This window comes from Myotis yumanensis, unplaced genomic scaffold (assembly GCF_028538775.1).
Source record: "Myotis yumanensis isolate MYYU_CA2020_CCGP unplaced genomic scaffold, mMyoYum1.0.hap1 SCAF_4, whole genome shotgun sequence".
NCBI classification, from domain to species: domain Eukaryota; kingdom Metazoa; phylum Chordata; class Mammalia; order Chiroptera; family Vespertilionidae; genus Myotis; species Myotis yumanensis.
Window position 1 is genome coordinate 43,781,169 of NW_027223755.1, and position 17,938 is coordinate 43,799,106.

The 17,938-nt window shown below is 31.8% G+C and overlaps 1 protein-coding gene across 10 annotated transcripts in view; it reads right to left on the reverse strand.

Annotated features, from left to right (window-relative positions):
• Window positions 1-17,938, reverse strand: part of SSBP2 (single stranded DNA binding protein 2) — a 214,780-nt gene that overhangs the window by 37,211 nt on the left and 159,631 nt on the right. For 6 of the 10 annotated variants that reach the window (XM_070412280.1, XM_070412279.1, XM_070412274.1 and 3 more), the window contains 3 exons: window positions 14,559-14,618; window positions 3,924-3,990; window positions 3,559-3,629 (listed from right to left, as the gene is read on the reverse strand). In XM_070412280.1, the coding sequence (XP_070268381.1) occupies window positions 3,559-3,629; window positions 3,924-3,990; window positions 14,559-14,618 (198 nt within the window). The remainder of the gene's footprint in view (window positions 1-3,558; window positions 3,630-3,923; window positions 3,991-14,558; window positions 14,619-17,938) is intronic. The other 4 variants (XM_070412282.1, XM_070412277.1, XM_070412283.1 and 1 more) reach the window with 1 other exon arrangement.

The window sequence follows — 17,938 nt, forward strand, 5'->3', positions numbered from 1 at the left end:
TCCTTATCTATACAGAGTGATAATATCTTATCCCTTGTATGCTTGTGGGAGGATAAAATGAAATCATATAAACACCTATGATAGTGCTTGGTATATTAAAAGCATGATACCTGGTGCTCCAAAATTATAGCTGCTATTTTTTGTCACCATTAATAAGGGACCAACTTTAAATGAGTTCTCATCAGCTTCCCTTGAGCTCTCAAGCCTAACAGAAGTACTTAGCTTCTTTATGTAATGACTCCCTGATAGAGTATGCATATTTCCTTTCTACATTGTTTTTCTGCTGCATAATAGTTTTTCTTTATGTTTCTGCTCCTCCTGCTAAACAGCGAGCACCTTTTACTCCTCTTTGTATACCCAGTGCTCAAGTGTCACAGGAAGAAAGAAATTATTCAACATAAGCCTTTTGATAGATTTACAAAATATTTATATTTTGTGATTAATTTGAAGCAAAAAGAAAACAGGAATATAAGAAAGAATAACAGCTAGCTTTCCAAGTGGTATCAACAAAGGCAGAATAGAAAGAGCTAATTTAGAATCGCTGAATTTTAAAGTTGATGGCAGCTATACAATTCCATCTGGTTAATCTCACTCCCAATGCAATGTTCCTGACAAAATGGCTCTTCAGACTCTGCTTGGAAAGTTTACAGAGTTTTTCCATGATTGGGCAGTTTAATTTCTAGAAATTTCTCCCTTATCCTGAACTAAATTCTACCTCCCATCTTATATTTGAAAATACAGAAATCCGTTTACTCTCTCTTTACATGACAGCCCATCACGTATTTCCATCTCACCATTTCTCCACCTCAAATATCTGAGTTGGAAATCATAGTATGTTTTCATTTGTATGTAAATCAGTTAGCCTTTAGATTTCTAGAAGAACTAGAAATAGTTGGGTATTCTTGGTGAATTTTTCTGTTTATTACATGGCACCTGCTGAGTATAAGAACACAGACAAGCTAAGTATTTCTTAGCACAAAGCAAGTAAAAAATGACTTCAAATTTTGGTATTAGGAAAGTGATTTTTCTTGATTAAATAGATAATTTTGCTTTTCTATTAAAAAGATAGTGATATTTTAAAAAATCATGTGTTACCACTGAACTTTTAATTTAAAATAGATTAATAGGTGGGGAAAATATGCCAGGATTTAGAGCAAACTTTTATTTCTCCATCCATGCAATAAATATTAATCACATGTTTACTATTCTCTTAGGGGTGTACTTTACCTAAATCAGCATTGTATAAGAATCACTAGACAATATATAATTCTTTGTTCTAGTAATTAAATTGTTCCAATAGGTAACTATTATCCCTCTTCACCACACTGATCTAAAGCTCAAAAAATAATGGCAATAGCACCTATAATAAGAACAAGATGTATATTTTGTTTGTGCATAAAGCCAGAAACAACATTATGCTTCTATAATTCAACTACAAAAAAAGCAGGTGCATTCCACTCTTAGGTGGCATCTGTATGATTAAATGTCTGTTATGAAAGTTGTTTTCCTATTTTCTTTCAAGAAACACAGCTAACCTTTACTACACATTTCACAGTTTATAATGCCCATATTTTATATACCAGGTGTTATGAGTAAATACCTCACAAGAATTCCCCATTCCAAATGATTTTTACCTCGCTTTTTATCTATTATTCATTCATATGATTCCTGTTTTCATTTAAGTAAATGAAAATTTACTTTTTTTACAAAATGAGTGTAGGTATTTCTGGCTTCTTAGGTAAACTCACACAAAACACTTCATTTCCCTCAAATTATATAGAAATAGATAGCAAGGATACCAATCCAAATGAAAGAAATAAACTACTTTCTTTGGGTTTGAATATGCAAAGAAAGATTCACACTTATATGATAAACTTATTTATTAAAACTCATTAATAAGAAATTACTCACCATAAACATGCTATCTTACATTGAATTTTTTACTTGTAACAAAACATAGTTATTTTTAAACCAAAACATAGACCAGTATGCTTTTTATTTCAAACACTGCAAAACAGACTCTTAAGTAAGACTCTAGTTTTCAAACTATTAAAAATATTGGTCTAGGAATGACAAAAGTTTAAAGCGCAGCTACCTGAAAAGTAAGTGAACTGAATTAAGTCTGATTAAATTATAGGAATCAGTTTTGATGTGTCCTTAAAATATACCTTTTATGGAAATCTTTTGGAAAAAAAGCCTTTACATTCTGTGTAGCCAAATTGGTTGGTTTAGTTCATTAAATACTTAGTTTATTAAAAACTTCTGTATATTCAATCAATGAAATATCCTATAGATTTTATGAATTCTAATTACTATTAATAGCTTAATGATGGTTGGTCACAAATTATTATTGCTAACATGAGTAGTAACAGAGAAAATAATTTAAATATTGAAATCAGATTTTTATAAGATCTTAAGAAAGCACATAAAGACAACCAAAATGAAAGAAATTATTTTTTTTCTGACTGAATATCTCACATATATTTAATTTAATGAAAGAAATTATTCTTTCCTGAGTATCTCACTATCTCACATAGTATTTTTCCCCATGTAATATGGTATTTCTGAAAAATTAGGTTATATGAACTTCATGTTTCAATACAGTTCAATCATTTATTACTGTATGTTGGTTAAAAACTCCTGGGTGTTAGATTCTAAATCTCTGACTCCTTTGGCCACACAACAAAATCTTAAATTTTAAAAAGTAGATACATGAAACAATTTTGAAAACTGTCACTAATAATGTTTTTCTTGAAAAGGACAAATAAAATAAATTAATTCATTCTTTTAACCAGTGTTATGACATGCTAACCTCTGACCCATGAGGTAGAAATTTTAAATTCTGGATTTGGATTAGTTTCTTTGAAATATAACATTATAAAATTAATTTCTACCCCATGCAGTTTTCACAAGGAAGACAAAAAAGATATTTCAGCCAAAATAAATAATATCCTGGAACAGCCTACTTAAGAAATGTCACCAACAGCTAGGATAGATTTGACCTCAGTGTATACTTCTGGGAAATTTTGATAGAGAAATGGGCTAACATCTGATGTTTACTGATAGTGCTATGCTTGTTCAGCAAGACAAATTTCCAATGGTTATTTCTAAATGATTTTCTATTATTTCCATGTTCTATAAAGAAATATGGTAGTATAAAATAGTCAATGACATCCTCCCAAAGACAGAGAAGTATTTTATATTGTTTATTTTATTTAATATTTTTAACCACTTAATTTATATGGATGTTATCTTTTATAACAATTTTCTATAAATTTTAATATATTTCCTCAATATAACTAACAAAGGGCAATAGTTATCTTCTTATAATAATTACTATTATGTATTTTCTTAAATGTACTGAATGCATATGTGACAGCATCTGTAAATATGGTTTGCTGCTACATCAATTTAGACGTTACAGATATTATATTCTCAAGAGCCTAACAACTGTATTATGTCAAGCCTTTAAGGCATACAACAAAAGCCAGGAAATAACATAGTTTGTTTATATGAAATAAAGGCAAAAAACTCAGCGTTTACTTTCTGATTATTTACCTGTGGTCCTAAGGGCACCATTCCTCTTGGAGGAGTCATTCTCTGCATTGGCCCACCCATATTTGGATGTCCTAAAATAAAAGTAGGAAGGCATTAGCTAGGAAATGAGCATGGGTGCCAAACCAGAGGCCAGGAGTCTCCTCTCTGCGTGGTGCTTAATTATTCTGTTTCTTATGTTATCACTGCCTTCATCATTATGCATAATTAAGACTTAGCTAAAAATATAAATCACTTGGCCATGCCATCTGCAAAAATGCAACTGGTATAATTATGGAAGATTTATTCAAATAAAAAATTCCTTAAAAGAATAAAAGATTTCCTTTGAGATTCTGCACATCTATTTCACTTTTACTTTAAACAGTCACCTTGTTGTCGAGTTGGGTCCATTCCACTGGGAAGTAATGGCTGACTTCCTGGGACACCTCCAAGTGCCTAGCATTTTTAGTAAAAACAAAATAAAAAGCAATATTTTAAATATTTATAAACAAGGGCTTTAACAATTCTCTTTTAAAATTCCTATAATTACAGAATGCATTTGATTATTTCACAAGATTTGTTATATTTCACATTCATTTATAAATTTTATAGGTCTATAAACCTAATATAAGTTCTTAGTTCTAAAATTATCCTGGCAAGCAAAATAAGCATTTTGGGGGAACAAATATCTAGGTAAAAAGTTGTCCCACATTTTTCAAAGATGTATAATGCCTTTGATCTAAATTAATTTACTAAGGGTACTGAGATAAGTAATTTTGCTTTTTAAATATAAGCTCTGTTTCTACAGATTCTTTTACTCATTTGGGATTGCAAGAGCAGCAGGACTAAAATGCCAAGGGGCTAATGAATATTTTTTTGGAGACACATTTTCCCTAAGAAACTATTAATAAAAATAATATTCCAATTAACTTCACACAATTTGGCTGCATCGAAAAGGACAACTAGAATGGAAAAAGATGGAGATTAACAGACAGAGCTTATTTATGCAGGTGCAAAGCAGGATACATACTGAACTGCAAGTTTCCATAGTTGTCTGAGCAGCTGTTAGAGCTGAACAAAGCTGTAAGCAATTTAAACCCACTGATCTTTTTTTTTTTTTTTTTTTTTAAATATATTTTATTGATTTTTTACAGAGAGGAAGGGAGAGAGATAGAGAGTTAGAAACATCGATGAGAGAGAAACATCGACCAGCTGCCTCCTGCACATCTCCCACTGGGGATGTGCCCGCAACCCAGGTACATGCCCTTGACCGGAATCGAACCTGGGACCCTCCAGTCCGCAGGCCGACGCTCTATCCACTGAGCCAAACCGGTTTTGGCATAAACCCACTGATCTTATGTAGTATATATGTATACACATATATACATAATCCTGACAATTGGCAAGATTTTACAAAGATTCATTCATTTAACTTTAAGCAGGATAAATCTTATCCAATTACTTAAAATTTCAAGTTATTTCAAAAGAATTTAATATTAAAGAATTTATATATGTAGATCAGAACTCTTTACTTAACAATCACTTAGGATACAGTAGAGAGCTGTCATTTCTCAAGCCATTTTATAATTACTTGAATTTTTTTTGCTTACAAGCACACTCAATATATATTTATTGAATTCCTGCTTAACCTTTCCAGTCTAATTTCTTGCCATTGCCACACTGACATTCTAATTTCTAGCCATACCAAATTTCTTTCCATTTTTTTCAATTCATGCATCCAATCAACAATAATATCTAATTGTCAATCATAAAAAATAAAATAAGAACTAAAACTAGACTATCTCTCCTCTCAAGGTGCTCACAGACCCTTATGTGCCTATTGCTGACATATTTTAGATCCCAGATTCGGGATCACTTCCTAACAAAATTCTTCCCTACAAACACAGTCTGGGGTAAGTTTTCCTTCTATTTGCTTTAAAATATGTGTAATTGTTTTTAAAGTTCAAACTTACAGAAAAATTGCACAATTGGTATAAAGATTTCCACACACCCTGACACCAATTGCTCAATTGTTGACATTTCACCACATTGGCCCCATCACCCTTTCTCCTTCTTTCTCTGTGCTTTTATCCTAAGTCTTTTCAGAACCAATTGGGAGCAAGTCACAAATATTGTCTCCATCACACCAAAGTACTGCAGAATATAATTTCTAAACATGGATATTCTCCTATATAACCACAGCACAACTTCTCAAGACAGGAAATCCACAGATACAATACTACTGTCCAAGCCACAGACCTCATGCAAATTTTGCCATTTGTCTAAAAAATGTTTCTCTTTTTCTTTCTGGGACCAGGACCTCAATGAACACATGTTGCATTTAGTTGTCATATTTCTTCATGCGCTTATAAGCAGTAACAATTCCTTAGCCTTTCCCTATCATGTCCTCACCAGGTTTAAAGAGGATGCATATTAAAATTCTACAGGAGGATCTGATGTCTCTTCATGACCTCCTAGACCAGTGATGGCGAACCTATGACACAAGTGTCAGAGGTGACATGCGAACTCATTTTTTTTGGTTGATTTTTCTTTGTTAAATGGCATTTAAATATATAAAATAAATATCAAAAATATAAATCTTTGTTTTACTATGGCTGCAAATATCAAAAAATTTCTATATGTGACACGGCACCAGAGTTAAGTTAGGGTTTTTCAAAATGCTGACACGCCAAGCTCAAAAGGTTTGCCATCACTGACCTAGACTAAGGTAATGTTGTTTTTACCAGGAGCATCACAGAAATGGGGTGATGCTCTTCTAAGTGATTACATTAGAGAGCACATGAAGTTGGCTGATCCCACTAATAGTGATACTGACTTTTAATAAATATATATTTTAATCGATTTCAGAGAGGGAGAGGGAGAGACAGAAACATCAATGATGAGAGAAAATCACTGATCGGCTGCTTCCTGCACGACCCCACTGGGCATCAAGCCTGCATCGGGGGCTTATGCCCTGACCTGGAAACAAACCATGATCTCCTGGCTCATAGATTGACGCTCAACCACTGACCCATACTGTTGACTTTTATCACCTGATTGTGTTGGTCTCTGCCATGTTTCTAAACTATAAGATCATTATGTTTCCTTTTTGTAATGGATTACTTTTAGTATTAGAGCTATTCCAAGATTGTCAATATTCCACTCATTAATCATTTATCAACCCACCAGCTTAGCATCCACTGACAACTCCTAAGCACTATGATAGTTGCCAAATACATTCTTTCTAGGCTTATAAATTGGTATCCCAACTGTAAGGAAGAGCTTTCCTTTTCTTATTTATTTAGTATAGACTTATTGATTCCTATTATATTCAATGTGTTCTAATCTATTACTATCATCACTTACTTTAATATTCATAAATGCTCATCATATTTTCAGCATTTCCTTACTGGCAAAAGATGTTCCAGGTTCATCTCATACTTTTTCTGGCTTAGTTCTGGAATCAATCTTTTCTCTAAAGGGCTCTGATTCCTCCCAGTGAAGAACGGCGTATAGGCATCCAGACATGGGTTTTCAAGGGTTTGCATTATTAGTTGGGTGCACTGCTTATAGGTCCCCTCAGTAGACTCTGAGCTTAAAAATCTACGTATGTATGTGCATATGCACACATATCTACATCTATGATAATATCCCTCCTCTCTGTATGGTGTATATACATACCAAAAATTCATACTAACACCGATTCAACACCTCCAATTCTAATCCCAAACCTTAGATCCTTAGATTTTTAGCCTTTTTCCTTTCTATGTTTCTATTTTCTCCAACAGTGAGAAACCAACTTTAATTATCTTCAATATTTTTTTACTTGTTTGCTTAATCAATGTGTTTATTTGTTCAATAAAACCAATCTCACAACCACAATGGCCATTTGTTCTTTTTACTATGTCTGTGTGATTCCCCCCTGCCTTCCTGCTTTTGTAGGATCTTATACCTCACTTCCATAGAACTTAAATATGATCATAGCTTGTTTTCTTCTCTATATCTCCAAAAGACTATAAACTCTGAGAGAGTATGGAACCTATTTGTGCCTCTGGGCTCAGAATAACCAATATTTATTTAAGGAATAGGGTTTAAATTGGACAATTTTAGGAATCATCAGTGATAAAATAATAAGAATGGAATAGACTTCAAAGAGAAGGACAAAAAGATCAAATATATAATTATTTAGAAATACCAAAGAGAGATAAAAAAGGAAACTAAAAGTGAATAGGTATGAAATTAAGAGGGGGACCAAGACCAACATTTCAGAAAGATTGAGGGGAGTTTCAAGAAGGAAGAAGTGACCAACTCTGTCAAAAGTTATAAAGAAGTGAAATAAGTCAGACAGAAAGGTCAAGAATCATATGATTTCACTCATATGTGGGATATAAAACTGAAAACAACAAATGAACATACAAGAAAAGCAAACCACAGTATGGTGGTTACCAGAGGGGAGGGAGTTTGGGGGAAAGTAAAGGTTAAAAGGGGTCAAATATATGAGGATGAAAGAAGATTCAACTCTGGATGGTGAACACACAATGCAATATGCAGATAATGTATTATAGAATTGTACATTTGAAACCTATATAACTTTATTAATCAATGTCACCCCAATATACTTAATAAAAAGAGATATTTTTAGACAAAAAAAATGAATTAGGAGCACAGACTATATATGACTAATCAACATATAGTATTTTCAGTTGTGAGTTTGAAGTTCTTGCTTTTATAAGTCTCTAAGTGGTTAATTTTATACTCTGGACTTTGATTCTGAATTTCTAAATCTTACTGGACATGCCATGTTTTATCACAGGAAACCATTTTCTTCCAAATTCTGCTTTTTGTTGTTTATCTTGGACTATCAGAACAATTGGCAAGTCTTTCTCTGTTTCTAGTCATCATTTAAAAAATATAACATAATCCTACAGCAATCTTGATCAATGTCATGTCTTTCAAAAGTCTGTCTTTTAGAATAAGCAAAATCTTTAACTTTTAAAACAATTTTATCAGTCCTGGAATGACAGACAAGGGCATCAATGGCATAACTGCTGCATTCTTTAAACCATTAATATCAGGGAAAAAACAAATTTATAAATCTTGTTATCATTTTCATATTTTTTAACACGTTAAATGTACTCCATTCAGATTTGTTTAGTAAAAAATTTTGGCATAACTTATTCGGTCTATAAAAGATCTTCACTCTGACAGACAAAATAATGCTCATGATGGAGGTGTTTAATAATAACCAATATACTATTAACAACAATGGACACTTGTGAGGTGGTATGTTTGTGTCAGGAATTGTGTTAACCTCTTTATATTTATTATTTCATTCAATGCTTACAACTATACTATGAGGCTATTATTAATTCTTTTTTATTATGAGAAACTGAGCTTTAATACATAAGTAATCTGTTTATTTGTCCATAGTTATATCATTGTTAAGCAGCAAAGCCAGGGCTTCAAATCAGATCAACATACTCCAAAAGTTCTAAATGATAAGCTTAAATTCTAGAATTTAAAAAGGATTAAATAATACAAAATTTATTAAGAAAGAAATACTTAAATGAAAGAATTTCTTTTTAAAAATATTTTTTATTTATTTTTAGAGAGAGAAAGGGGGAGAAAGAGAGAAACATCGATGTGAAAGCGAAACATCCATCAGCTGCCTCCTCCATGCCCCCCACCCGGGTAGGATTGGCAACCCTTCTGTGCACAGGATGATGCCCAACCAACTGAGCCACACTGGCCAGGGCAGGAATTTCTTGATTCAAACAAGAATTATTTCATTTACAAAGAACATGAAATCAACGCTAAGCCTCTCTAGGAACTTGAGATTATGGTGTATATTTCCTTGAATATCACCATATAGTCTACTCCTAGAGACTAAATGTTCAATGATGAGGGAAAACATTTATTCATTTTAAAAGTTTTTATGATATAATTCAGTTAACAGTTTTAATGTACCCAAATTTTTAAAGGGCCTCCTCAATTATTTGAAATGAAAGAGAATAATACAATCAAGAAAATTTAGAACTAGAAGGGATTTTAGAAATACCTGAATCCACTCTCATTTGACTGGTAAAAAATACCAAGACCCAGGTTAAGTGACTTGCTCCAAAGTGACTTGCTGGGCATTGCTAGCATTTGGACCTAAGATGCTTAACACAATTAAGGTCCTTTCAAAAACATCACTGTCTTTATTTATTTACTTATTTTATAAAAAGGCAGTATGAATGGAAAAGATATTGAAGTACAGAAATATTATAGTCAGTGTAGCAAGATATTTGTCTCTAAAACACAACTCATCATTTGATATATTATTTTTCTTTTTTCTGTATCTCAGTTTAGCCCTTTGCCACATGTGGCTATTTAAAATAATTAAAATGACTAAGTTAAAATTTTTGTTCCTCAGTCACTCTGGACACATATCAAGTGCTCACAGGTGCTCAAAGCACTGAAGCTACTGCATCTGACAGTGCTGACTCAGAACATTTCCACCATCCCAGGCAGGGCTGCATTAGAATGCCAGGTCCACAGAAGAGAGATTTTCATTAGTTTGTTTACTGATGTGGCCCCACATCTGAAATTGTGCCTGGCACATAGTAAACCTCAACAGATATTTGTTGAATGACTGAATATTTCTAAAGGAGATTTCGTACAACTCTATGAAATGTCCAATCAAAAATATGGCAATGCAATTTTTTCCTCATTGGCTTACATCCTAAAAGGATGTAACAAAACAGCTGTAAACGAATTAGATATGTTTTGAGAAAAACAGTAAAATAGTAAAAAAAAAAAAAAAAGCTCTATATAACTGTAACTTAAATTGAGTAAGACTGCACAGCATTCACTATGTAAATTTTTCTTGGTTTGGGAAGGAGAATGAATTTCTTTTTGTCAGACACTGAATTTGTTAATTTCCTTTGTCCTATAATAGTAGAAACTAGTTGGAAATACATACATCCAAGAATATACTCATAATTCAAATTCATAAAGAAATAACACATTTTGCTTCTTTAGATTTCACATAGCAATTTAAATACACTAGTAGTATAATTATCACTAAGAAACAAATAAATAAGGAGATCCCAGTTGATAGAAAGGGATCTTTTTGAACTGGCAAAGGAAGTTACTTTATGCTTTCATCGTTAACCACTAATTTATGTTAAACACATGGAACATATTTAATTTTTAAAGTTAGAGATTTGCTGTAGTTATCCTCCTTACAATTTTAGCTATAAGACTCCCGCTATTTACTCAATGTAGAGCATATTTCTCTTTATGCAGCTGTAATCTGTCTCTTACCTTTTCATATCCTCATTAAATAAAAGTCAAATTCTACACATGAAAAATTTTACAAAGAAAATTATTGGTAAAGGAAATGCTAAATAGCATTTATCCTGGATAAGAGAACTTGTGAAAAAGAGTAAGTATGTAAGTATGTAACTTGTTTAAAATACCTTGTATAAAATACTATATATTTTAACTTGTATAAAATACTATATATGGGACTATAATAAATTTATTTTCAGTATAAAAGTAAATGTCCCAATGATTTTTTTTCCTTCTCAAATGCCTGCTGATTTTTCCTGAAAAGTGATGAAGCAAATCCTTTTTAAGATTTGTCTATACTCAGCATCCATTATATTTTCCCTTTATATTGTAAAAACTATACATTCAATATTAATAAAGGATAATATTACATATTGAATAACCAGAACTAATATATTTTTTTCTAATCACAAATTATTACCTGCTCAATACAAACTTTAAAAATAAAAAAAAATCATTCATAATCTTACCACTCAGAAATAAAGGATATGGTTCTTATACTCTTTGTGACAAATGTATGTTTATAGATGGAGGCACATGAGTGGAGGAAATTCGCTGAGTAATATAGCAAAGGTGTTGTACTATATACATCTTGTGCTTTCTTTTTCACATTTATTAATAGATCATAAACATTTGATCATATCTATAAATTTAATTCCATAGCATGCCCTTTAGTAGGTGCATATTATTCACCATTTAGATATACCATAATTTATTTAACCACTTATCTATTATTGGACAAATATTTTTGAGAGTTTCATCAAAATAGTTAGATGTTATGTGCTTTTGAATACCCAACTCAGCTTTAGAATATAATATTGTCAATAGCATTAATTATGTGTTATTTCTATTCACATACCTGTGGACAGAGTTTTAAGAATGGTCAGAAATAGAGTATAAATTCTCAAAATTCTATAGGATCAATAAGTCAATAGTTTATTCTTGGTGTCACTCATTTACAGTCTATATTTCTGGCTGCCTTGGTTTTCTCAGCATGGTGTTGAATGAATATTGTGAATTTTTCTGATTAGACATTTTATCTATGAGGAGGATAAAGACCTGCTCTACTCCAGGTTGTGGACACTTCAACACCAATGGCCCATTCTGACAGCTGAACTAATTCCAGCGTAAAATTGTATAGTAAAAAATGGTTTTTGGACTTAACATCTGTGCTTCATATGTTTTCTCATTTATATTTATTCTTTACCAAATTGTATATCTTTGTAAGTTGACTTTCCTTTCATCATTTTAGAGACTCCTTCATATACTTTTTTGCATAGTGATACTATACCATATTCTAAATACTCAGTCCTATGAATATACAAATAATATAAATATAAACTATTGTGAATTTAGTCCAGAACCATGAAAACCATCTCAGGAGACCTTCTATTAAAATCTATACTCTAATCATTAAAAATTCTGAAGGATCTGTTTATTAAAGGAATGTCTATTAACATATTCCAAATGAATAGTCAACACCATTAAAGAGGTTAATATTTCACTTTTTATTTTCTTAGGCATAATCTATCAATAAAAAAAATTTCATTAGTTTATGATCACTATAAATGAAGACTAAATAAAAACTATTTAATATATTTGTGTTTTTGTATACATCATTTGAATTAATCACCAAAAACAGTTTTGCCAAATCTACTTTAATGACTACATAATGAAACTGAAGAACCGTTTTGTTGCTTGAAAGGTTCATGCTCCTAAATAGGTTAAACATTTTCTAAAACTATATGTTCACACTATTAACAGAATAATATGCTTAGGAAATTATTTTTGAAAATAGTATAAATGTAAATTATTATAAATTTGAAAGTTAGATGTTTGAATTAATGAAGTTAACTAAATATTTGTTGTTGGGAGGTGGAGTGGGGGACAAAAAAGGAGCCACTCACAGAAGAGTACAGTTGTTTTAAAATATCCTTAGGTAAAGATTTTGAAATTTTTGAGGAAAAAGTGCTTGTATCATAACTCTTTATTACCTTTAACTCTTTGCCTCTTTTATAAATCCAGATGTATTATAAACTTGTTCTTTAAAAAATTCTAGATTTACAATTCCACATGCCCACAAACAATCCACTCCTCTTCCTAAAGTGTTTCATGTTGTCAGTCTCCATAGATACAGAGCCTAGCACAGTATCTTACAAATAGCCGGCATTTCAACAAGGTCAAATGGATGCAACTCCAATGATTCTGTCAGATTTTCATTATTGATATGGAATACATGAAGTTAAAAATTCCAACAATACACTACTACAAGACATTCACATTTCTTTCAGAATTCAGGAACCTCTTAGATGTATATAACATACAAAGTTATGGATGGGGAGTCTAAAACACCATGAAGACTTCAATAAAAGGTGCAACTTCTTGTCTTTTGAAAAGAAACTTAAAAGACTCAGGCGCCTATTTCAGCAGACATGTCAATATATACAGGTTCACCCACAGAGAAAACAAAACGCCCGTATGTTCGAACACTTGGCATCTGTGCAGGCCCCATTCTTATTTCATGCATGTTCCCACAGCCTTATGTTCTGAATGCAAATTCAGTCTGGAGGAGAAAACTCCTCCAGCTGCTAATGTGAGGACTTCCAGCTCTGCGTTAAGGCTGTCCCCGGGGGTGGAAGGGGGTGCTGGCACTCCTTACTGTGCACCAGGAGCAGAGAACCAGCAAACGAGGGCACTTCAAGGACACTGCATAATCTCAGTGAGAGCTGAGAGAGAAGCAGACTCTGTTGCTATAAAATGTATTAGGAAGCACAACTTTCTTATCTTGTTGGTCAGGAAGGAAAGTGAAAATAAAGCGTAAGAATGAAAAAGAGAACTTATTCTGATAACGGGTTTACTTTAAATCTGGGAAAATGCTGAGGTATACAAATGACAGAATTAGAGAAAGTGACAAAACAATTATCTTGACATAACTATTCCATACAGTTAAACATTTCATTTCTTCTTGTGTTATCTGTATCCTAAAATTAAACTATAAACTTCTTGCAAGTAAAAATTATACTTTATTTGCTTCAGTGAATAAATATTTATGATGCTGATTAAAAAAAAAAACTATCCAAGGACAAAAGTTTATAAAATCTCAAAGCTTCTTTTTGGTAAAATGTTGGAAGATCCATTGTTAATTATTTATGAATAGAACTAACCCTTCTAGAAGCAGCTAATTATATGTCTGGTTTGTCAATTGGGCAAAATTGATGTAAATGTTATAGCCACGATACTGAAAACATATTTGAAAAATAAACCAAAGTATGTGCATAGAAAAGTATATTGCCATCCTTTAAATGAGAATATAACCAGCATTTATGAAAATTATACATATTTAAAAATTAGGTTCAAAGTACATGGTCGACTCCAAGAGTGAGCAAACTTTGCAGGTCTCTCTCATGATCACTTGATTTTCCTTTGAAGCCATAGACAATACATAAATGAATTAAGTGTGGCTGTGTTCCAATGAAATTTCATGTGCAAAACAGTCATCCAACCTATGGGTCATAGTGGCCAACCCTTGAAGTAGATTATATATTACTAGTAGTAGCATTAAATGGGATAAAGGGTAATTTAATATTTTCATAGGTAAAAAATATTTGTGACATTTTCCAGATATTTATTGATTCTTAAAAAAACAAACAAACAAACGAACAAAAACTTAAGTAGCACATAAATCTTACCTGGTTAGGTATCCTCAATGGGGGCCTTGGACCTCCAGGGTACCGAGGTGACATAAAAGGCTATTGAAATAAAACAAACAAATAAACAAAACCAACCAAACAAACACATAAAAAAAACAGCACAGTGTAAAATACGGATCTGAAAATAAACTGCTTTAAAAATTTTTAGAATTATACAAAACATAAATCAATTTACTTCCATATGTGATTGCTTTAAGTAGAATAAATGCTTTGAAGAAAAATTACCATTATATTTTATTTTTCTGTAGCCTAGCTGGAAAATTTTCTGAGAAAACTGTAAAAAACACCAAAATGACTAAAGCATAGTAAAACAATTTTTAAATGTGAATTATTATTAAGGTAATGATATCTAATTGGCAAAAAGAATTAAGAAATTTAGGCAATTGAAGCTCAAGGACTTCAGGAAGAGGCTTACTGGCTACATCATTATACAAATCGGGTTCTAAGTACATGCTTTTGACTGAAATATCCAGTTTTGTTATCAATTTCCTTTCATAATTTTAAAGTTGCCAACTTTCTTCACCCTTTCTTTTGTAGTTCTGTTTAAAATGATAAAGATATTTCTTTTCTAAGAGTCACTGTGGTAAAAAGAGCTTTGGCTTTACTGCATCAAGGGTTTGTTGTGATTCAAAATTGATTATAAATGTTTAAAGTTGAAATTTTTTATATATTTTGAGCCTAGCAGATTATGAAGTGTGTACCTTTAACAAAAATTGGTCTCATATTAAAATCCTATTCAATTTATGTTGTTAGATGAATCAGAAACTGCTTAAGATATGTTGACTCTATTAGTCCAAGAACCGTCTGAAAAACATCCTAAAAGTATCATTTTAGAGATTAGTCAATGTTGAGTGGAAGGAGAATATTTTTGATCAGTCAGATTTGGGCACCAAAATTTTTGAAGTTATTCCTAAAATTGTTAAAAATTCAATGTTTATTATATTTTTTATAAAATAATTTTGTCTACTTATATCACAATACATAATTCACTTAAATATAAGATTATTCCTTTCATGGAATATAAGCAAATTATCAACTATAAAGTGTTGAATATTATAAAGGAAAATATTAAGAATGAACTAATATAAGTTCATTAAGAATGAACTAATATAAGTCAATTTAACAAAGGCTTGCGCAAGCCAGATTTATAGTACTTTATATAACTAAATTCCACATTTATAATGTATTTTCTAAAAACATTTTTAGAAAATAGTTCTGTAGTTCATGGCTACATATATTTCCCAGGGCTATTTTAAAATAGCATCTGAAAAATAAAATCCTAATATATTTAGGCTGTAAAGCATTTTTCATATTAAATTAGTGCTGTTATGACATAAGCTCTTAATATTCAAATTGATCCTTACATTAAGTTATCTGTTAACCATTTATGTCCTCAACTGCTTACTTGTTGAGGTAATGACACAGCAACAGAACCCAAAAGAGTTTGTATACTAGCAACTGAGAATATTCTATACAAATATTTGTACTTCACTATTCAGAAGTTAATCTACTTTCAAATATAATTTAAGATAGTAAAACAAATTTAAATTATTTATGGTAAAATATGAATCTAAGAGATTACCTATAACAATATAAAGTCCATCTACTGAAAGATGTGAATAGTCCCTACTTTAATAACCTCAGAAGAGTAGGTTCTTCAAAAAAATCCTTGGCTATGAAATGTGCTTACTCTTTGTAATTGGTGCAAAAAAATTTGTTTTAATAGTTTGGGCATCAAATACTTGCATAAAGGTGTCATGAGGTGAATCAATATTTTAACTGGAAAAGCCTTCCCCTTGAAAAAGTTATTCCTGTGTGTGCAAAACACATTTGAGTAGAAGTCAAAGCTCTGGATTCTAGCTTTTGCATTCCCACTAATTAACAGAGGGGCCTGAGCCAATAACCTTTCTGCGCTTTAGTTTTTTCAACCTTAAAATGAGTGAGTTGGACTAGATGATCTCTAAAAGTCCCTTAGAAAAATCAACAAAATAAAACCCATGATTCTGTGTTGATTATTCCCGGCACTACCTTTAAGTATAAATATTAGTGTATTGTAAATATCTATAAGTATTTGAAGTGTGTGGGAGTGGGGAGGGGGGAGGGGTGGAGTTATAAGCATATGTTCCTAAGGCACAAACCACTTTTATTGAGGAGCTGGAAAAACTTATTTCCATTTCCAGAGAAAATGGAAAACCCACTTGAAGAAAAAAATACTCCAACAAACAATTATGCCCTTTGTTCAGAGCAAATGTCAATATGGAGAATTTTAAAAGCTGTACTTATTGATTAGAAGGTGTGCTAGAGATTAGTTCATTCAACAAATATTTATTAAATACCTACGAAGGCACTGTTCTAGTGGTTGGACATATCAGTGAATAAAGCAGATAAGGATCGCTGTCCTCTGCTTAGGATTTTTCAAGGTTCACAGTCTTGTAATTAATAGGAGAAACAACTTTCTGGGAAAATTGTTTTCTACCATCAGTCCACTAATCTGGAACAAATAGAATGTTCTCTTCACCAAATGGCAAGTATCGATGAAAACTCGAAGAAAATAATATTTCAATCTGGTGCCTTCCCTCAAAAGTCATATTACATCATCCCTAGTTTATAGAGCTATTAAAAAGTTTTCCAAATTGACAAAATTCATGGAGTAAGATTCTTTATATGATAAATAGAGTAGTACAGTTAGCATTGTGAACTGGAAACTACATTTACAGGCATAAATTCTTGTTTCTATGTTTTTAAGTTGTCTGCCCAGAATGAATGGGATAACTCAAAGTGAATAAAAATATATACAAAGTCAGAAAAATCAATAAATATTTGATGACAAATTGAAAGGGAAGAAGACTAACAGAAATACAAATCAAGTGTCCATCTCATTTCCTCAAAATAGTCTCTTAAAGAACAACACAACATTTATAATCATAATTTACTTCAGCATAAATGTCATTCAATTTTAAAAGATTGTTAGTTTCCATTATGTCAAGAATTATTCATGGACTTCTACACTTCTGCTTTTCTTACATTCTGTTTTCTAAAGAGAGATTTTCCTTTCCTCATTGCCCTTTCTGCTAGTGGGAAGCAGTAGTCTCCCTCTTACATGGTCTTCCACAGGCAACTTAGTGTTTTATCTCAATCCCTAAGATCAGAAGCAACCAGTCCTTCCTCTTTCCCCACACTAGTTGGAGGTAGATTTCTCAGTCCAATTCTTTCCTTCTCTGAAGATCCCAGACCTCCCTCCAAGGGAATGGTTTCATAAATAATTTATCAGTACTAAAATTACAGGTGATAAGGACCATTTTAGGCCCTCACTCCTTACAAGATCAAAGTAGACATCTTACATTGCTCAAATGTTGTTA